This window comes from Cydia splendana, chromosome 16 (genome assembly GCF_910591565.1).
Source record: "Cydia splendana chromosome 16, ilCydSple1.2, whole genome shotgun sequence".
NCBI lineage: Eukaryota > Metazoa > Arthropoda > Insecta > Lepidoptera > Tortricidae > Cydia > Cydia splendana.
Window position 1 is genome coordinate 12,740,166 of NC_085975.1, and position 23,613 is coordinate 12,763,778.

The window sequence follows — 23,613 nt, forward strand, 5'->3', positions numbered from 1 at the left end:
TGACGCGCGCGCTACAGCCCAATAACAAACATTCGTGTATTCCGAACAAGATTCTTTTCCATACACTTTTCGTTGTGTAGTTGCACAAATTTCTGTTTTGACATTTTGCTGGGACATCAGTTAGCCGCGACCACAACCAGTTAAACCTGTGTCGAAACGTCGGTAAATAAAGGTAATTGAATTAATTTCGCGTTAGACCCGTCTATAAATGTGAGTTATTAATGCATTCCGAACAAGGTTCACGATGACGCGCCGCGCACTGTCGGCGTGGCGTACAAAGTGTTATACAAATTAGAATATATTTTTCGCCATCGCCAAAGTGGATTTTAGTAAAAAGATGAGGTTAAGAAAAAGTAGCCAGAGACATTAAATATACTAGTTTATTAATAATAAGTACGCGTAACATAAGTCATAGTGTTGTGTCCAAGTGAACTAACTCTTCCCGTTCACGATGACACTGGTCTTAACGTTTTTCTTGGGGTAGCCATCCGGGTTCATCGTCTGCCATCGCCAGAAATCAGTGCCTGCAATTTTATATCCTTGATTAATCTCCTGCGGCCCAGCCATACAAATGCAAAAGCCAAAATATGCTACTGAAATTTGAACCTACAATGTACGAAATAGAGTTGATTTGATGTTGTTCAAAAATATTAATAAAGAAAAGGAAGTCTATTACAATTGAATATGATTTAAATTTCATCGAACTGAATAAGGACTATAGTTAGGACCTTGGGCTTTATGAGGTTAAACTTTTGTGTTATTTTCTCTACATCTACTTATTACTTATTTGCAAATTCAGGGTTTTCTAACAAGTTACTATGAGCAAGAACTTAAGACGGTAATCTGTTATAATATTCCGAATTATCTACACTTCTACAGTATCTACTAGCTTCTTTCATATAGGTAGGTACCTAAAAATGTCCTAATGTAAAGTAGTTCATTTATAAATTTGAGGTTTATAGCAGCAGCGGGTTATAGTCTGTCCGCTTTTCTAAGATCAAGTCCGCCACAGTAAACCTATGGCGAACTTGATCTTAGAAATCGGACAGGCTATACCTAAATGTCGTTAAGTCCACCAATGACTTTAAGATAAGAGGTTTTTTTCGTATTTTAAACTTTTGATCTTCTTGAATATTCTAATGATAACAGCTTACACATCTCCTCGATGGTATGCTTGGTGACCCAATTCAGCTCGTTCTTGGCGAGCGTCGCGTCCGCCCACATCGCTGTGATATCTCCCAACCTCCTGGCCTCGTACTTTAGAGGAATCTTCGTGTTGGTCACCTTCTCGAACACCTCTACTAACTCTTTAACGGACACGCCACGGCCGGTGCCAAGGTTATAGACCTGAAAATTTAAACAAATGCTCAATAAAGTTGATCAGGTTACTTTGTCGCGTTGTCATTAAAATTTAAAACACATGTTGAGACATGCATATTGAATCCAAAGGATCTTTTAATTATTTGGAGTGTTGAAAATTTGTAATTGGCGAGTCCCTTGTGTAGCTATAGATGGTCAAGCAAATCTTGTCAGTAGAAAAAGGCGCGAAATTCAAATTTTCTATGTGACGATTTCCCTTCGCGCCTACATTCTTCAAATTTGCCGCCTTTTTCTACTGACAAGATCTGCTTGACCAACTTTATTTTCATTACTAGCTTTACCTTAATTTTTATACAAAAATGCTTTTTATTCCATCCTTCTTTTCAAGTTTTCACCCTCTAATTGGTCCACTCGATAAATTTCCACCCCATTTTTTTACACCCTTAAGAGATGATTTCGAGGATAAATACTACCTATTCTATATCCTTCCCCACAGCTCAAACTATATCCATACCAAGTTTCATTTCATATAAATCTGATCAGCGGTTATTGATTCCCCATACAAGTTTCCACCCTCCTTTTCACCCCCTTGAGGGGTGAGTTCTGGGATAAAAAGTATCCTATGTCCTTCCCCGGGACTTAAACTATGTTACCATCGGTTCAGCGGTGCGTGAAGAGGTAACAGACAGACATACATCAGACACACTTTCGCATTTATAATATTATTAGTATGGATTTAGTGTCTTGAAGAGTACCTTAAGTCCAACGTGGTTTTCGCTGAGCAGGTTCAAAGCTGCAACGTGTCCGCTGGCCAGGTCCATGACGTGGATGTAGTCTCGCACACCTGTGGAACAGAGTAACGAGTTTTAAGACCCATTAAAACCATCCATCAATCAATCTAATCCATCCACCCATCCATCCATTCCATACCATCCATCCATTCATCCATTCCATCCATCCATCGATCCATCGCATTTAATCGGAACGGTCCATTCTCTGAAAGATTCTAAGTTGTAAAGCGGTAATAGTCTCTGTCTAATAATAAATGGAGTTGAAAAGGGATTTGTATAATTCTGATAAAAGCGTTTAATCTCCACGGCAGATGGTATCAGTTTGCGGCCCACAAAGGCGTATTAAGACGCGTAAAAAGTAGGCCAGTGCAGAGCGTGCATGGAAGAAGAGGAAACAACAAAACATATTCTCCTGGACTGCAAACAGGTAGTAGTATACAGGAGCAAATACCTAGGTACTCCGTGCACACTAAAAGAAGCAGTTAGCAACCTGAAAACTTTGCTAGGCTTCATGGAGGAGCTGGGGTGGTTAGAGTAGCGCTACCTCGTTTCACGCAAAATAGGCACAATGGTTGTCGATTTGCGGAAAATGCCCAGAAGCACTAACTATTAAAGCCGCCGACTGCTGAAATACATAATTGCGGCTACATACAGTACGCGGTGACTGTTAGTTGTCCAGGAGGGATGAGCGCCAACGGGGTTGAAGTAACGCAGAGATATGTTCCATCTCTTTCACACGTTACAGATCTTCATAGAACTTGCCTTAAGTGAAACAAGGACGATAGAATACTGACCAGTGCCATCAGGGTCTGATAATCGTTCCCGAAGACTGTGAGGACTGGCTTTTTGCCCAGAGCCACTTGCGCCATGAAAGGCATCAGGTTGGTGAACTCCTTGGTCGGGTCTTCGCCTATCAGGCCGGAGGGATGAGCTCCAACGGGGTTGAAGTAGCGTAGAGATTGTTCCATCTCTTTCACACGTTACAGATCTTCATAGAACTTGCCTTAAGTGAAACAAGGACGATATAATACTAACCAGTGCCATCAGGAGTCTGATAATCGTTCCCGAAGACTGTGAGGACTGGCTTCTTGCCCAGAGCCACTTGCGCCATGAAAGGCATCAGGTTTGTGAACTCCTTGGTCGGGTCTTCGCCTATCAGGCCGGAGGGATGAGCGCCAACGGGGTTGAAGTAGCGTAGTGATATTATGTTCCATCTCTGAAAAATAATTTTATTTTTGTCTTACCTAACTATATTTCGTTTCAGAAGCCATTTACAAGTAGATATATGAGTTATTGACTGATCAATAAGGCTATTTCTAATTGCTTTCTTACTGCCGTGGCGTGGGAACAGAATTACAAATAGCATTTATCGGTAATTGACAATATCTATTCTTGGGAAGCTTGCGCGATGTAGAAATCGCTCTTCATTTAAGGACATCTATCGGTTAAATGAGACAACAAAAACTGTTTCGCGTACCTATTACTGAGTAATAATTATATTATTTGATTTCATGTGACCCGGAATTATATTTATGTGTGCTAAACATAACGAAGAACACTAATTAAAGTTTAAGGTCACCATTAGCAGTCTAAGCTAGAAGTGTATGTATTTCTAGTTAGTTATGATCAATGTCATTCTATTTATCAAGTTCATACGAACGAAACCTCTTATTAGTTACAACCGTTATGACGCCCACATTTTGAAGCCATTGTTTTCTATGAATTAAACACACAAAAATAATTGATGTATAAGTGGTCATCGGATTAAGGTCAAGCGTGATCCACTAGCACGACACAAAACAGTTTAAATTTTAATATGATGTTGCAGTAAGTCTATTACTAGCGGGAAATGGGTGAATCAACTTTTTATAACACGGATTTCGTATTCCTAGACTCCCTAATAGCAAAGAACAATCGATGTTTCAAAAACCATGTTAATTTTTGACTTTTTTGTTTACACGGGCATAGATCCATAAGTATTTAATTAACACATTAAAATTGACGACTTGATCTGATAAAAGTTACATTTTGTACGGTTACGCAGCAGAAAAAAGTTGCTCCCATACAAAAATCAGGGACACACCATTTTTGTATGGGATTAAACTTTTTTCTGGGAGTCTAGACAGGACTGTCGGTCTAGGGACATGGAATCAGTGTTTTAAAAGTTGATTCACCCAAATATATACATAGTGGGCCTGATTAACCTGACTAGTTACAAAAGTTAAAGCGAAATATGCTCACATCACAAAAATTAACAACTCTCAAAATTTCTAGGATCTATGAAATATTATACTGTTTTTTGTTATATTTTTACTAGTTTTCAGTAATAACAAATGTCTGAACACCAACCTTATCAGCTGTGCTCAGATCCTTGAGCATCTCTTCAATGAAATACTTGGTCCTGCCGTAGACATTCGTGATGCTCCCCGTGGGATGGTCTTCTGTGATCGGCAGATGTTTCGGCTCGCCGTACACCGTGCACGATGATGAGAATACCATTTGGAAGCAGTTGTGTGAACGCATTATCTAGAAAATAGTGTGAATAGTTACTTCTTAGGGTTTCGTACCCAAAGGGTAAAAACAGGATCTTATTACTAAGACTCCACTGTCCGTCTGTCTGTCTGTCACCAGGCTGTAGGTATCTCATGAACCGTGATAGACAGAACAGTTGAAATTTTCACAGATGGTGATGTATTTCTGTTGCCGCTATAACACATACTAAAAAGTACGGAACCCTCGGTGGGCGAGTCCGACTTGCACTTGTCCGGTTTTTGTATAATACGGTAGACTACCAAGCTAAGTTTGCATCGACTTGACACTCTTGGCAGTGATAATGTATGGCCGTAGGTACTTTTACGTAAAACTTTTCGGGTCACATAGCGTGGACTCTATTTTATTTATCTATTGGTCTATTGGCCTATATTTTGTAGGATTGTCATGTGTTCAACTTTACAGATGCAATTCTACATATGAATAAAACATATTGGTGGGTAAGGTATAGGTTTTTGTCTATAGAAGACATGTTCATTTTCTCAAGGTTTGATTACATCACTCTTATTGATATATATAGGTATGTTCTCGATAATGACTGATCGACCTTCAAATGGATAGTTTTGGCTTCAGATGAGAAATCCCTTATTAAAAAGTAAACCCCCATAGACTTTTAGAAGTCTTACCTCGAGTAGGTTGAGCATTCCAAGCAAGTTATTCTGGTAGTAGAGAAGGGGCTGCTGCATAGATTCGCCGACCGCTTTCAACGCCGCAAAGTGGATGACGCAGTCTATTGGGTGCTGGAAAATGACACAAAAACATTACAAAAACATTCAGACACCTGATTGATATGTGAGAAAGATTTTATCAAGACAATGGCAGGGCGATTCCAAATCAGGAGCGATAGGCTTATAAAGAACTTAATTTTCCACCCGCTTGTTCATTTTATTAAGACATTTAAAATGCCGATAGACGCTACATTAAAACTTAATTGGCTCCAGTTTGGCTACTTTGCCGCGGGTGTTGAATACAGAAGTGACCAAACACTTTTTCAGGACAAGTACTTCTTCATCCATCCTTGTAAAATGTGACCTTCGCAGTGATCTCTTCCACTCTCCTTAGCGCCAGGGACCATTCATCATCATGGAGCCATTGACAACTTCATGTCCCGCTTGAGCTAGGTCTACTACGCAATGGCTGCGTGTGGTCACGTCGAATCGGTTTATAAATGAGTCACTTTACCTTGTCAAAAATGTCCTTGATCTGCGCCTTATCCAGCAAATCAGCCTTGTAAAACGTGACCTTCTTCCCTGTGATCTCTTCCACTCTCCTCAACGCTGGTGACCCATCATTATCTCCCACTGCGTTGGCGAAGTTGTCTATAGCCACAACTTCGTGTCCAGCCTGGACTAAGTCTACAACGCAATGGCTGCCTATGTAGCCGGCTCCACCGGTCACGAGTATGGTCTTGAAGTGTGGCATTGTGCCTTGTTACTCTGGAAATAAAGATTGATTTTGATTAAATTGGTCTCAGATTAGTCACAAACACTAACCGAAACATAACAAAATACTTAATCCATTAAAATAGACATGATTATTATTGATTATTGATGTTGTTGTTCAGTTAATCCATGCAGAAAGTCGTATGCTTTATAGCACAGTGTCTGTACTGGCATGGAAAGAATTTAGTGAAATCTACTGAGGCGTGTGTTTTCTGAGGGAAATAAATTGTATCTGTTGCACATCATTGCAAATTCTAAGGATGTCACAGTTCTTAGTTCCTAATACGTCGTATATTTTTCATACAAATAAACCGGTATTCAATTTCGGTATCACGGTTGTTTATGTAACTATATTTATCTACACACATATCATAAACTCTCTATGATGCATTCAAAATCCGTAAATAATGCCCCACATTACGATAAACTGTTTTGTTACAGCAAATTTCTTATCTGTGAAAATGTGGTAATAGCTTCATTACTATATCAAAATCGATTTGGTAATGACATTCAAATTTCGAACATCTCTGAAAAAAAAAGCAATTTGATTTGACCCCTATTCTAATACCAGTCGAGATGACGTTTTATTCGAAATCAAATGGCAATTGCATACAATATTGACAAATCTCGCTTGTAAGTTGGTATCGGACGATATGGTAATCGACCCCGACTCTAGTTTGTCTTTGAATTAAAAAAAAAACTACGGATGCGTGACATGCGTGAAAAAAGTTTTCATTTGCCGCCATTTGACGTACAGTTTATCTTTTAATTAGTTTGTAAGTAAAAAATAATTTGTTTTGTTGCTTTTAAAGTAACTATAACAAAAGTTTCGTGTAAAATATACGATAAAGATATTTCGGAGACGCCATCTCATATCCGCGAGTTCCGCCAGAGAGGAAAGTGCCCCAATGTCGGCTGTTATATGAGGTTAGTGAATATATCATAGAAAGTTTATAATATGTGTGTAGATAAATCAGTGTATGTACATAATTAGGCATTAAAACACTCGTGTGATACTATTATGAAACTCATTTCATTCGTTTCATAAACCCACACTCGTATTTTAATGCCTTTCATTATGTAGCAGTCACATAAACTACTATTATGCACTTAATTTAGCTAATGTGATCAATCATTATGCTTACCTAAATACTATTCTATAATATCAAAGAAATATTGTAACAGGCATGAGATATTTTGATTTTTAGTTATACCGCCGGAATGGTCCCTGAATACGTCTAACATTAACATATACGTCGCTATTTGTAATATTTGTGTTTTCTGTTCACATTCGGCCGCTTATTAACGGTATAACAGCGAGTACCGTATCCACAAGACAAATAGCTATATTGAACGAATCGGCATCAGCGGTCGGCGTTTTTAGGGTTCCGTACCCAAAAGGTAAAACGGGACCCTATTACTAAGACTTCGCTGTCCGTCCGTCCGTCCGTCCGTCTGTCTGACACCAGGCTGTATCTCACGAACCGTGATAGGTTGAACCTAGACAGTTGAAATTTTCACAGATGATGTATTTCTGTTGCCGCTATAACAACAAATACTAAAAACAGAATAAAATAAAGATTTAAATGGGTCTCCCATACAACAAACGTGATTTTTGACCAAAGTTAAGCAACGTCGGGCGTGGTCAGTACTTGGATGGGTGACCGTTTTTTTTTTTGCATTTCTTTTTTCGTTATTTTTTTCATTATGGTACGGAACCCTTCGTGCGCGAGTCCGACTCGCACTTGCCCGGTTTTTTCTGATAATAATCCTCATGTACCTACTTTATCTTATACCTTTTAACGAGCAATTTTTGTATATTTATTTATTTATTTATATGTATAAATATTATATTTCGGGGATCTCGGAAACGGCTCTAACGATTTCGATGAAATTTGCTATATGGGGGTTTTCGGGGGCGAAAAATCAATCTAGCTAGGTGTTATCTCTGGGAAAACGCGCATTTATGAGTTTTTATATGTTTTCCGAGCCAAGCTCGGTCTCCCAAATTTTTTCTCAATTAATGCAGATCGACATTGCGTGATATAGGTGTTGTTTTATGCACGATATTAGTTTTCGCTTAATCAGTGTCGTGCCAGTTTCTACAGTTTGATGCCAAGTGTTCAACGGCCGCGGGTGTAAATAGAAAGTTGACGGCTAAATCAAGGACACCACTAATAAACACCATCTTTATTGGCATCTCTTTTAACTTTATGAGACAAGTGGCATTGCGGACTACTGATGCCGAATATATGGTTGGTTTTGTAATATCCATTTTAAATGTATACCCTGTCCGCCGGCGTATTATGGATAGCTTTATCCATCTTTATCCACGTGATAAAATAACTGTCACTTTTTAACACCGTGGGATAGAAAGTGACGTACACCGTTTTATCACGTTGTCACGTAGACAAGAACGACCATCATATCCGTACATGAAAACTGAACGTCGAATTTTCATTGGTCGATAAGAGACCAAAGAAAGAGTGCGAGATTTTAATAGTACATTACGATAGAGTGCGAAAAATAGGGAATTCGCAACGAATGGCGATAAATTAAAACACGACCGAGTGTTGTAAATCGACACGAGTTGCGAATTACCTATTCGCACATGTATCGTACAACGTATTACAGTAAATATGACCCTTTAAAATTTCGACATAGTTACGTAATATGCTAATTATCGCACTAGTGTGGTAAAGTAGCACCAAGCCTATTAATCTATGAGAACAATGAGACGTTTTTGTTGTTGAAGATATGATTATTATATGCATAATTGAGTTAGCATTTAATTTTGGGCGGTCTGTTGCATACAATATCCCATTAAACCTACGGAAGTGACCCTGTGGTAGTCACGTTCGGCAATCAAAGAAGACACGATAGCATGCAAAACATGATTTACTACTTAAGAGCAATTAATCGGTGATAAGATTGATTGATAAAATAAATATTCCTATTTTCCTGGTATGAGGAAAACCCACAGAGGCACAGATACTACGAAATGGGACCAAAAAGATAAAAATGGCAAATAAATAAAAAAAGTCACAAAAAATAAACGGAGTTTCCATTTCGGGGTGGAAAATTTAATTCCCAATCCAACAATGTGAATGTATCCGAAATCTTTCCTTATTGCAAATTTCACAATTATGTATAGAAATTTATCTATAGGAAAACTCATGGTTTATGTACGGAAGGCTGCTTCTATTATCACATTTATTACTATTATACGTACTTAACTCTGCCATGGTTAATCAATATTAACGTCACTAATATTATAAGGATTCTGTAAATGGAACAAATGTACCGTACATTTCACGTCACGACGAAGAAAAGTGATAACTTGTGCAGTTAGCAGTTAGGCTCTCTCTACAAATTCCATATAGGTAAAGGTAACTATACTATGGTTCAGTGAGACTTTAAAGTAGAATAAAGGATGTTGCCCTGCCACATAGTTCTATTTTAGGAGCCTAGCATAACCAGAAGCCATCGCCCTAAGCTAAGGGGATACCAGTTATTATAGTCTTGCTAAGTGGCGGACGAGCATTGCATTGCAGCTCTGTTTATTTTGTCTATTTATTTGTTGTCAGGGACAGCCTTTAGCTTTTTATCCTTCTCACTGTTTTTAACCCCCGACACCATAACTATAAGTTTGGCCGCTATGTGTGTGTGTGTAGCCACCGTAGCACTTTTATTTTATTTTATTTCATTAGTAGACCAACAGCGTTTACAAACAATATAAACTTATAACTAGGATACAATCATAAAGCCAATAACAGGTCTCCCTAACAGTTCTTAAACGGGTGGACCGATTTGGATGCGGTATTTTATTTGAAAGCAGGTTTCCTGGTGTTGGCAGCATTCGTCCCATTGCGTTGTTTTTTTATTTTTATTTTACCCCTTACGAAAATTAACATAAACTGCATCCAATCGTCAGTTATACAACACATTCAAATGCAAATAGTAGTAGTCAAGAAGTTCTTCAAAAGACGCAGTTAGAACAATCTGAAGTTTTATTTTAAAATGTCAGAGCTACCAATAAACAATTTCTGTACCCTTGTGCTTGCTGATTATTAGAATAGAATAGAATAGAATAGAATCCTTTATTGCGAACCATGGTACATAATAAAGTTGTTACAATAAAAATTTTTAGAACACATGGCACCCTGGTAGGGCATTGCAAATTAATCTTATGTCTAGTTATTTATGGAACATTTTTTTTTAAACTAAATAGTGTTACGTAACTGTAACAATAAATAATACTGTTACATAAGATAAATAAATATCCTAAATAATAACAACTTTATCCTAGCTTATTTCTTGAATTAAGTAAGTCCTATGTTAACTTATATTTACAAAAAGGGTTAATAATATTGTTAAGAATTAATAATTATTAGTAGTACTTATACTTATGAAAATTTATCCTCCATAAACTCTTGGACCGAATAGTATACCTTCGATATTAAAAGTAGTTTTAGTTTTGACACGAATGGGTTAAGGTTTTTTATATTTCTTATATCGTTTGGCAGCTTATTATAAATCTGGATTGCTCTGAAATAAGGGCCTTTTTTGTAAATATCCAAAATTGGTTCCGGGGGGATGAGGTTATTGTTACGACGTGCACTTTTACAAAACTCAAATAACTGTATGTTCTTCATGACAAAAGTAGAAATTTCTAAGATGTAGAGAGAGGGGAGAGTTAAAATTTGGAGATTAGTGAAATGTTTCTTACAACTGTCTGTTTGTCGTATATTGGTTAGTATGCGGACACATTTTTTTTGGGCTATAAGGAGATCGTGGGCGTCACTGCTATGGCCCCATAGAATAATACCATAACGTAACCAGGCTTGGGCGTAAGAGTGGTAAGCGGACAAAGCGCACTCTGTATGTGTGTTTGACTTCAGAATGCCCAGAGCAAAAATAAAACTTGATAGTTTAGATTGAACTTTAGCAATGTGTTTTTTCCAGTTGATATGATTGTCTATAGTTATTCCTAATAAAGTGCAATCAGTATCTTCATTTATATTTAAATCCTGCAACAGCGGTGTTAGATCGGTAGGTTTTTTCTGATAGGGCCTAAATTGCATAAGTTTTGTTTTGGTTGTATTTACTACTAGGTTGTGATCCTGTAGCCAGTCAGAGATATTGGTGAATGTTTCTTTTATATGAGAGTAATCGTCAGAGTTGTTGTCATGTTTAAACAGGAGAGTGATGTCGTCGGCAAATATGATACATTTATGGTTGGTTATTTTAGGAAGATCGTTTATATATATTAGGAACAGCAGACATCCTAATACGCTGCCTTGGGGGATAGAGCTGTTGATGGTGTGCCATTTAGATTGTAGTTTCATTAATTGGTTGGAGTCTTTATGGTAATGATCTATTTGTACGTACTGTTGTCTATTGTTGAGGTATGATTTTAGCCAGTTATAAGCATTGCCACGGATCCCGATTTCATAGAGTTTGTTGAGCAGTATTGGGTGTGAAACCCTGTCGTAGGCTTTAGACATGTCCAAAAAAAGACCAATTGCATAGCTTCTAGTTTTAAGATGTTCTAGTACTCCTTGAATAAATCTATAAACAGCTAAGGTGGTTGATCGATTTTGGCGGAAAGCGAATTGGTTTTCTTGTAACAAGTTAAACTTTTCTAGGAAGTTATAAATTCGGTCGGCTATGCATCTTTCGAATATTTTTGAGATTGTGGGTAGGAGAGCAATAGGTCTGTAGTCGGCAAGGTTACTTTGTTTTCCGCCTTTTTTTAAAATTGGTTTGATTGCTGCTATTTTCAATTTGTCTGGAAAACTACATTCGTGGAAGGACTGGTTAATTAATAAAGTAAGCGGTGGGGTTAGTTCATCATTGCATGCCTTTATTAGAATTGGAGGTATCTCGTCGAAGCCGCAAGTGTATTTATTTGGGAGATTCTCTATAACTTTTTTCACTTCCTGTTCAGTCACGGGCTGAAGGAACATTGATTTAACAGAGGGGGAAGGGCAAGTGCGGCCGCGGGGCGTATTGGTGCCGGTGCTTTGGCCTACAGAGGTAAAGTAATCATTGAAAGTGTTAGCAATGATCTGGGGATTTTCTATTACAGTATTTTGGATTTTTAGCTCAATATTTTTCTGTTGTTTACGCTTATCTTTTCCGGTTATCTTTTTTATTACTTGCCACATAGTTTTGGTTTTATTATTTGATTTGTTCATGTCTTGTATGTAACTAAGTTTTTTTGATTTCTTTATGCATTTTTGTAGAATTTTTGAATATGACTTATAATGTTCCTTAAAAACATCATTATCATTTTTATTGGCTACAATTCTCAATAATCTCTTGTGGAGGCACGACCTTTTAATGCCCTTTGTTAGCCAAGGTTTATTCTTTCTATTATTGATCTTAATATTTTTTTGGGGAATAATCTTATTTAGGAGTGTGAGTATATGATAATGAAAAATATTGTAATTAGTGTTAATGCAATTGTGTCCAGATAAAATATTGTTCCATTTAATGTCATTTAGAGCTACTTTAAATTTATGTACGTTAGTATTATTAAAATTTCTTTGGAGGCTATACGTGTTATTTGACAAAGTTACGTTCAGTTTAAAGTTGTAAATTAAAGTTTTATGGTCGGAGAGTCCCTCGTCTTTTACATTAATTTCAAAGTTTCTATAATTGGAGAATATAAGATCAATACAGGTTGCTGAATTTTTTGTTTCTCTGGTTGGTACATCTACGATTTGACGGAGATTGAGTTCTAGCATTGTATTAATTAATCTTTGATAGTAAATCGAGTTCTGAAATTTGTTAAGATTGAAGTCGCCTGCTATAATAACATGCTTGTGGCTTTTTACTTTTAATTTGCATATAAGTTGATCTAAAACTTCGAAAAATGTTTCTATACAACGGTCGGGTCTGTAAATAGTTACTAATAAAATGTCTGGCTTAATTTCTACAGCACAACACTCAATAACACACTCTATTGAAAGTTCTGTGATATCGGGTCTCTCCTTGTATTCGATACCATCTCTTAGTAGAATCGAGGTGCCTCCGCCTCTGTGGTCAGTCCGACAGAAGCTGGCAGCAAGGTGATATCCAGGTATGTTAATGATGTCCTTATGGTCCTTTTTAATCCATGTTTCTGTAAGGCAGAGTGCTTGGTACTGTTTTTCGCTCAAGAAACTTTCTAATATTTGTGTTTTGTTTTTTAAACTTTGTACGTTTTGTATAAATATTCCAAAGTCAGTTCCGAAAGGAATGATTCCTACGATTGTTAGTTTGGTTTCCTGCAGTTATTTCAGTTTCCTGTGTACGCGGAGTGGGAGTCTTAGGTGTACTTAGTTTATCTTGTTCTTGATGCGTAACCTCTTGTTGTTTGTAATAATCATACACTTTACCGTTTATTATTACTTGGTTATTTGTGATTACCGCATGATGTCCTTCACGTCTTGCTTCGTGTAGTATCTTTATTAAATTTCTTCTTGTGTTCAGAGATTTTTCGTCTAAATACTCTGTGATTGTAAGACCTGTGTTTCGGAAAAGGTGTCTATGTTGAAGTATCTGTTTTGTAATGTTTTTACTTATAAGGTCTATTGCCAATGGTCTCGATTGTTTTTTCTTCCCTATACGACGAGTTTCTTCTATGTAATTTTCTATATTGATGTTCATCAGGTCACTAAATATATATATAAGTTTTTGGTGAACATCTTCCTCTGTTTCTCCATAGTGTTCGTGTAGACCATGTAGGACTAAAGTTTTATTATATGTAGTCGAGCCCGTTTGTGGGGTGTTATCTTGTATATGCTTTATGGTTTTTTGTAGCTCACTCTTTTCATTTTCGAGTACCTGTATTTTTTGGCTTAGATTTTTTATACTGTCTTCTATATGTGAGTGTCTAGTATAGAGATCATCGGTTTTTATGGTCATTTCTGACTTACATAGAGATATTGCAGCATGAATCTCGTCCTGTACAATAGATTTGAAACGTGAAATAATTATCTGGTTATTTAATTCGAGTTTTTCATCAAGAAGCTTGCTGAAGGCTTCTATGGTTATAGAGTTCTCTGTTGAGTTTTGTTTTTGGATTGGGGACTTGGTCGGGGTGTGAAATTCTAATGTCGAATTTGTTTGTACATTTTGGTACGTTCCATTTGTTCTAGGTGATTTCTGTTTTCCTTGTCGTTCGTCTATTATTTTTATAAAATCAGCAACTGACAGCTGGAGGGCCTGCGTTGTTTGTGAAGGAGCTGGCCCATTTAGTGTGATCAACTGGGGATTATTTGGTGAAATGTTCAAGTCTACAATTGTACTTGACGCTGGCTTATTTGGCGTTATTGTTATGTCATCTAGAGAGGACTTTGTATCACCTAACTCAATTAGTGCATTGCTTTCCGTGGATGAGTTTGTTACAATCGTGTCATCAATATAGGGCTTCTGTACCTTCGGTTGTTTTCTGGTGGTGCCGCCTCTCGTCTGTAGGAATGTTAAGCGCGGCAGCTTTGATGTGCCAGGTTTTGGCAAAGGAGTACTTGGTTGTTGTTGTAGCGATTTTTCGCAGCAACTCCGGCACTTCCATCTGTTCTTATCATCCATAGTCATTAACGTGTATCGTTTGCCACCCACTCCTATACATTCCAGACAGTCTAAACAGTATCTAACTTGACAAGATGAGCAGTCGAGGGAATGTCTGCTCGAGATTCTTGTGTCACATCGTCTACATTTAGCTGGTTGACCCATTTTGTTGCAAATAATAAGCTTCTGGTATTATTTGGACTAAATAACTCGTATTTTTATTGTAATCGTCCTGTGTGTTCCATTCGCTAAGAAAAAATATATAAGTTTCTTTTCTTTTCGGAAGTAAGTTTGCTATGAGTGTTATCGGAATCAAAATCTAGATGGCGTTGTTGTCTTTTACACTCCTTTGCGTATATGTTCTAGCACTGTGCTAACATTATCTTATCTGTGGTAGTGGTACCTGATTGGTCATGTGTTCTATGCTTCTATTGGGTTATGGTTTGTTTACATTCCGTGTTTTGATTTGAATTTGAATGTCCAACAGAAGTTTATAAGCAGCTTACTTTATTATGTTTTATAATAATATTCTTGGATTTGTGTTCCGTCACAGGATATGCAAGTTATTATAATACACTGACACTATTATATTGTGGAAACACAGTTTATTTGCACTTTGAGAGTTTTGCTGTGAGGTCATTGACTTTTGAAAATTGTGTCGTTTTCGCGGCAGTTGAGCAATTTATAAGTTTAGTTATTTATAATAGTTATTATCATCACTTCTTGTTTCTAAATGTTTATAATCACTGAGTTGCGCATAGTCTGGAGGGGGCTTATTATACACGGCAACAGTTTATTGAGATAACACTTAACAAAGAAACAAAGAAATAATGTTCACAAAATAACACTGTTTGTTCAAAGTTCAACAGAGGTCACTCAATTCTCAGAACTTGCAGCGTCTATTCAACGTCCAAAACGTCGCAAGTGCCGCAGCGTTTCATATAACTTTTCGCGTTTTGTTAAAATCGTTTGCCGAAATTCGCGCGCACTTTTGATGATAATCGGTTTTGTGTAATATCTCCTAAATTCTAACTTATATTTTCACTGAGTTTATGCACTATACAATCACTGTCCAATTACGAATATTTTGATGTAAGTTTAATAGAAGACAACACACTTTGTACCAGTTAAATTAATTTTTAAATGGGAGCGCTTGATAAACACTGTTTACGCGCTGACGCCCCCCGCCCAGATTTATTAACGTCTTGCTAAACGTAGTTTGCACAATTTTGCAAGCCATTGTTTTAGGTATAATTTATCCTGCTTTGTGGTTGTGGCTCGCAAACGTTGAACTCTCGCTACGTCCTGTTCACTTGGGAAAATGTTCACTTTTGTTCTAAGATTCCACTAATATTTTGAATTGAGTTTGCGAGCATGGATGGATGTCAGATTTATTCTTGCATCAAATTCTAGCATCAAAAGAAAATACTTTAATTGCCGATTTCTGTATTGTGAAAATTTTAGTGTAATTTCTTGACGATTAGATACAGCTCGCTGATACACAGACGACGAAAGTTTCGGAAGCCCTACGGATACGGCACCAAAAAAAACTTAGGCTGATCCTTGCAAGTAGGTACAATATTAAAAAGGTACGCTTAAAAGAAATAACATGCACCCTACCTTTATCTTCGAAAATGCGGGAATGCCGTCACCACAACTTCAATCTTAACTAATCACAATTTTAATCTTAACTATTTACCTACGTAACGGAAAACAAATAATTTACTAAGTTATATATTTAGGTATAAAAAAACTTATGTTGGACTATAGGTATACCTACCAATAATACCTACAAGTCTGTAGCTAAGTCTAAGTGACGATATATTATGGTCAAGATAATCGTATTTGCTTAAATCACGGCAGTTAATATAAGTGATTAGATTTTGGCGGCGCTTATCGATAGATATATTTACGTCGAAGATAACATTTTGCACGTGTGCTCAAAACAGGTCCACATTTTTCCTTATTATTATGTAAGACCTTTTTTGTATTTAGGCAAGTAGACCGAATTAGTCCTACTAATACTGAAAAAATGTAGGGTTCCGTACAAATTTACCTTTTTTTTGTAAGTATTTGTTGTTATAGCGGCAACAGAAATGTTTACTCGGGTAATTCCGAAATTCGGATAATTCCGAAATACAGATGAAAATCACCCAAAATTCCATCATAATAAAAGTCTCTTTTCGGAACTATCCGACAGTTTCGACATTCGGAATTACCCGAATAGAATAGAATAGAATAGAATAGAAATAATTTTATTCGTAAGCACAAACACAAAATAAAAACTTATACTAAACAGAGAAACATAAAAAAGAGAAAGTGCCACGAAATGGTATGGGAATACACCTTATATCATCTATAAAAATGTCAACTGCCGAGCTATCACGGTTCATGAGATACAGCCTGGTGACAGACAGACACACAAATGGACAGCGAGCGGAGTTTTAGTAATGGGGTCCCGTTTTTACTCTTTGGGTACGGAACCCTAAAAATTTGTAAAAATGCTGTACCTACGGATAGGTACCTACTAAATATTTGCACATAGTATACCTACATATTTGTTAGTAGTAGCCCGGGAAGTAGTGTCATAACGTGCAAATTTTAGTATCGGATGAATTCACTTAGCACAGAATACGTAAAGCTAAGCTAATTGAGCCCGGTAGCCATCCGCCACCCTCTGGCAGGTAGGCAGGGGGGGAAGTCAAAGTAATTTGTAATGGATTCAAGCTTTCAACTCCTTTTTAACCCCGTTAGAGGATGAATTTATAAAAACGCTGAAATTACTTTTCTTGTATTCTAATAATATGCGCATATAAAAAGTTTCAAGCCCCACACTCGAAAAATTTTTTGATCTCCATACCAATTTTCAACCCCTATTTCGCCACCTTAGGGGATGAATTTTCAAAAACGCTGAAATTAGTTTTCTTGTATTTCAATAATATATCTTTTAACGAAGTTTGAAATTCCTAGCTTAAAATAAAACATGAACCCCATACAAACTTTCATCCCAATTTTAACCTCCTTAGGGGTTGAATTTTTCAAAATCGCTTCTTATGCCTCGTACACATTTTATATGTACTTAATTGTTAAATTTATCGTGACATGTAATATGTAATATGATATTACCAATAAATATGATTATGATTATAATTATGTCGTTTCGGCTGGTATAGTAATAGTTGGATAAAAATAATAGCAAACCGATTTTGGTTTGTTCGTCAATATTTTTATTTTTTTCTATTAAACTGTACATTAAATGTCTCAAAAATGAATTCCTCATGCCCGATTTATCTGGAGATGATGCCAAACTCGAGGCGGTAGGTAAATAGAAGCCGATATGATTTTTTACCTAAAGCGCGGCGGCGTGTAACTTTGGATGCCCCCCTGCCTACCCACCAGGGGGTGGCAGATGGCTACCGGGCTGGATTGGCTTAGCTTTACGTATACTATATCTGTGCCAACTAGTGCCAAGTGAATTCATCCGATACCAAAATTTGTACGTCCAATACATTGGGTGACACTATTTCCCTCACTATAGGTAATATAGGTAGTCGATTATACCTTAATATTTCCTGTGATTATACCGATACCTGCACAGCCTCTATTTTTTCTCCGCCACTTATTTACTACTTTTATATCATCATAAAATCAACTCTAAATTCAAAAGTCTAAAGTTCACTATCAAATCTACACGTACAACAGGAAGATGCGAGGTTTGGAAAGTTGACATAAACTGCAAGCGCATCGACGCCGCCCGTACTTTTTTTTACGTTTTTCTGACGGGGCTTGGTTCATTCACCCTTGATGCAATGTTATGACCGCGGTAATTATAAATGATGTGAGCAATGTTGTAATACTACAACAATTAAAATTAGATTCAGATTAATTATGTTGTTTGACTTTGCAAATGAAGGTGTTTACCTCAGATCGAATTTCGATTTCACTTGACATTAGTTGACATATTTAAAAAATATGTTTTAAAACTACCCGACAACCTGACCATTTATAATGTAATGCTATCTAATACCTACGAGCAATTCTTTTTTATTTATATATATATATTTCGAGGATCTCGGAAATGGCTCTAACTACTTCGATGAAATTTGCTACCTATATGGAGGTTTTCGGGGGAGATAAATCCATCTAGGTCTTATAATCTCTGGGATTTTTGAGTTTTTATATGTTTTCCGAGCAATGCTCGGTCTCCCAGATATGATGTTTTAAAACTACCCGACAATAAACTACCCGACTATTATTTATAATGTACTTTGCTATATATTATGAAAATAAAATCTAATCTAATGTAATCAAGCAAACTGTATATCAATTCATCAATTAAATGATATCGATCATAACATAATTATTTCATTCAATTAGAAAGATTTAGATTGGAATCTTGATAATATGATTATATACATATTATCAGTACACTTTAAATTTACATGCGGAAATATACCAAAGGTGCATTGGGGTAAATTCAAAAAGTTAAAGTCACTTCCACCCTCCCGATTTTCGAGCTAAGGGTTGTTAGGTGACTTTTTGTTATTTCAAAATCACCCGTGTGCCAGCACTTATTTCCAAAATGATTAATGCAGCATGATTTCAACTGCAAATTTAACAAAACTTTACTTTAAATTTTATCCAACACAAGGATATGTTTTAGGTTTAGGCACACTATACAAGTATAAATTATCTACGATATATTTCTGATAGCGCGATTCACAGTTATTTCTGTTTTGAATAACAGTGTCATCTACCGAGAAAAAACATCAACTCGACATAAAAGATAATTGCACACATTCTCGTCTCATTCTAATGACTTTGACATTTGATTATACAGTCGGCCATTATATTAAAAGCAGATGCTTATACAGGATGATCTCGTAATGAATGAATGATTCATGTTTACTGAGAAACGACCGGTTTGAAGTCACTTAGTTTATGCCGAATGGCTACCGGAGATGAGGCAAATTCATGGAAATGGTTCCATCTAGGGCTCCCGGTATCCGTGTTACACGCCGAAACGAATACCCGTGTTCTTAAGACCGGCGGTGCTAAGAACACGGTTTACACGGAACCGCCGGGATCCGGATACGTATCCAAGAACCGTTCCCAAGAAACGTTTCTCAGATACGTATCTCCGTTTACACGGGTACTTAAGACCGGCCCGAACGGATCCGAAACAGTTTGAGCTAATCAATGCTCTAGCTCTGGGTATGCAAGGTCTAGTATTGAATGTTGACTTCAGATGAACTCGTTTAGCGTACGAATTTTTTTTAAAATTATTTATAACAGTTTTAACACATGTGTTAATATAACATATTTAACCAACTATACAATACAGGGTCATTTTTGGACCGTATGCCATATTGTGCGAGGTGATTAGTTAGGCCATACTGAACAACTTTTTGTATGGGACCAACTCCGAAATCACAAAATTTTTTTTGGCCGTTTCATACATTTTGGTCGAGTGGATGTCGACGTTTTCTATGGGAAGGCCAATTTTTTTTTGGGATTTCGAGGTTGGTCCCATAGAAAAAGTTGTTCAGTATGACCTAATCACCTCGCACAATATGGCTAACGGTCCAAAAATGACTCTGTATATGAATGGAAGTAGGTGTCCCTATTCTACATAGTCTACTATTTTTAAATTTTAACTTACTCGTCCCTAGTTTAGAACCTTAATTAGGGTTCCGTACCCAAAGGGTAAAACGGGACCCTATTACTAAGACTCCGCTGTCCGTCCGTCCGTCCGTCTGTCACCAGGCTGTATCTCGTGATCTGTGATAGCTAGACAGCTGAAATTTTCATAGATGATGTATTTCCGTTGCCGCTATAACAACAAATACTAAAAACAGAATAAAATAAAGACTTAAGTGGGGCTCTGGGACTTAAGTACTTGGATGGGTCACCGTTTTTATAGTTAATGGTACGGAACCCTTCGTGTGGCCAATTTATTTTTACTATAATTGCTTTTAAGTTAATTTCATTACATATTACATTTCAATCAAAGAAACACATTTTATATATAATGGTGTAAGTTATATAGTTTCGCGAAGAATAGGTACACAACACACAAATACTACCTACTACTACTTTGTGGTTATTTGTTATTTTTATCAATTACCTAACTGTTAACTAATCTACCAACGAAGAAAAAAAACTACAGCGGCATTTGAAACGCAGGATTTCACGCGAGAACTTTAAAAACCTATGCTACCGTGGTTACCTTGCAATTATATTGCTAAATACATTAAAATAGATCTCAAAATTGGTAATCATTCATGTTGACTGGGGTCACTTTCATACTAGTGCTCAGGTAATAAATGCCGGCCGGTGGTTGTCCATTCATTAGAACGTGTTGTTTTCCAATACCCTTTTGTCTGATATCGCAGAAAACAACTAGCGTCCCAAACCATAATCAGAACTGCCATAGCTAATAATAAGCTTTATGTCGGTGTAATAAGGAGAACCTGTCTACACATATATGAAATTGTAACAAATGCAGCGGCTAAAATTAAAGAACCAAATGAACACGAAATAAATATGACTTTTAAGATATTGTGTTTAGGTAAGTAGGTATGACTCCAGTTCGCCACTTAGTCGGCCAATTCGTAAAATACAGTCTTTCCAAGTTACTTTAATTTAAAATCTTTTTGTTGTTTTGTTGCTAAAATTGTAAATAATATTTATTAGTACAGTCTTAAAGTTCATTTTATATGACAATAAGATAATGAATTTAAGAAAAGTCTTACTTTTCATAAATTCATACTGAATTATATTAAAAGTTGTAAATACATTACTTATTGGCAGTTACACATGATTACAGTGTAAACTCTTTATAACGTCACTCGATTTAACGACAAACTCCTTAAAATGTCGAAATTGCTTGACTTTGGTTGGTTTACTATACAGTAATACACTCTATATAGCGTCACGCTCACTCTATTTAACGACAACAATACGGCATAATACATCATTAAGAAATACTTTCTAAGTTGCCGAAATTGATATAAACTGCAACTGTGTACGTTTTTTTGTTTGCTGTTTTGTTGTTTTATTATCTAGCACGTGTTTACTTCGACTGACGTACCGGAGATTCTAAGAAAATTTGTCTTTTGTTTTTGTATGATCAACTTGGACATGTTTACCTCGGGCACTAGACTTTTGACAAGATGTTACACGTTATAAATTAATAGGCGTTGTTATTTGTATGAAATGAATGTTCTTCTTGTGCAAAATGTGTCCTAAGTATATTATAAACAGATACATTAGAATATTTAGAATAGTAAGATGACCTTTTTATTTCACTCCATTTAACAACCACTCTCTATACTTAACGTCGAAAAATCCGCAGTCCCTTCAGTGTCGTTATATAGAGTTTACACTGTATTTATTAATTTTTACGAGGTTTACTATAATAATACTAAGATGTCTGGCTTACGTAACTTAAAAATAATTAGATTAAAAAATATACATTTCTTATTGACAGAATATATTCGTAAAAACTCACACATACAATATACAGAATACAAATTATTAAAAATATAAGAACTGTTTAAAAATATGCAATTGGTAAGAATATTGTATACTTACCTACCACCACCTACCAGATCATGCATGGCCAGATTTTAACGTAAAGTCTTTATACTCTTTATTGCTTTTATTTTTTTTAAGCACTTTAAATTTATTGCTATCAAGTTATATTAATAAACCATAAAGTATTTGAAGTCTTATATAAAATACTATTTTGATAAGTAGCATAGGTATACCTATTATATTTCTAATTTTCTACTCGTATTTGCAACATTGCAAGCAAAAACTACCTGGTCAGGAAAGGGTTCTGTAAACCGTTTATTGAATTTCGACTCTATGAACCCCGGAATAAGGTTAAATATGATGGAAACTCGTCATGAATCTTTTGTCTAACTCTTAAGTACGCCGCGCCGGTTCGTTCCTTCGCTACTCGTCAAGGACGTGTCCGGAGCCACGGGTAAATAAGATCCGTTTCTTCGAATACCCGTTTATCCGTGGAGACGGATCTTAATTACACGTTTCTTAATTACACGTGCGGAACGGGCCAGAAAACCGTGTACGTGTTATTCGGAAACGGGTATTCGAAACGTGTAAACGAAACACGGACTCGACCGCGAGCCCTAGTTCCATCTCAGATATTACTTAGCTAGTATTTTATTATAGGTACTAATTATACCGTTTTATATAGGTAACTAACAATCAAATAATATATTTTTGTTAAAAATATAATTTTATAACTTTCTCTAACTTTAATCCAGTCAATACTATTAGTACCTATATCGCAACATCATAGTTTTTTAAATACCAGTAGGTAGTTTGAGTTAGATTTTGTATAAAAAGACAGCCAATAAAAGTTTTCCAATAATAATTAAGTCATTAAGTTACGTCTATCAAGGAAAATCTTTACCATGCCACCTGTTGACCAAAACATGAGTTATTGTAATAACACAAAATTTAAGTACTTACGTCTATTCCTAATTCCCATCAACTATACTTCACTGCACGCACTGGCACGTTACAAAAACGGTTTTAAAAAGTAAAAATATTCAAAAATGGAACGCGTTCGCGCCGGCAGCACGCGCACGCGCATCTAACGCGCCAGCGCACACGTCACTGTTCATTGCAAACCTGGTCCTCTGTCACACGTGATGCGAATTTTGATGAGGGCACAATGGGGGATACATTCATTAGTAGATGTAGTAGTAAGGGATCATGTAGGTGTAAAAGACAACACCTGCAATATTGATGTGTTTACATTTATTCTGGTACTGACTGTACGACTGTTACCTTGTTGGATGGAAATAGTTACGTGACCTTTCGTAACATTTTTTTTTTCGTTGGGTAGGCCACCAGATCCAGAAATTTTGAATACCACTGGTAATACCTACCTTTTTTTTGACGGAGTGGGAATGCAT

The 23,613-nt window shown here is 36.4% G+C and overlaps 1 protein-coding gene across 1 annotated transcript; it reads right to left on the reverse strand.

Annotated features, from left to right (window-relative positions):
- Positions 1 to 366: 366 nt before the first annotated feature.
- On the reverse strand, positions 367 to 23,325 carry LOC134798316 (UDP-glucose 4-epimerase-like). Its single transcript, XM_063770722.1, has 8 exons — positions 23,165 to 23,325; positions 5,844 to 6,097; positions 5,288 to 5,401; positions 4,461 to 4,637; positions 3,147 to 3,327; positions 2,076 to 2,164; positions 1,155 to 1,347; positions 367 to 524 (listed from the first exon to the last, which is right to left on the reverse strand). The coding sequence occupies exons 2-8, from the start codon at positions 6,081 to 6,083 to the stop codon at positions 433 to 435; spliced, it is 1,086 nt and encodes a 361-aa protein (XP_063626792.1). The 5' UTR covers positions 6,084 to 6,097; positions 23,165 to 23,325; the 3' UTR covers positions 367 to 432.
- Positions 23,326 to 23,613: the final 288 nt, after the last annotated feature.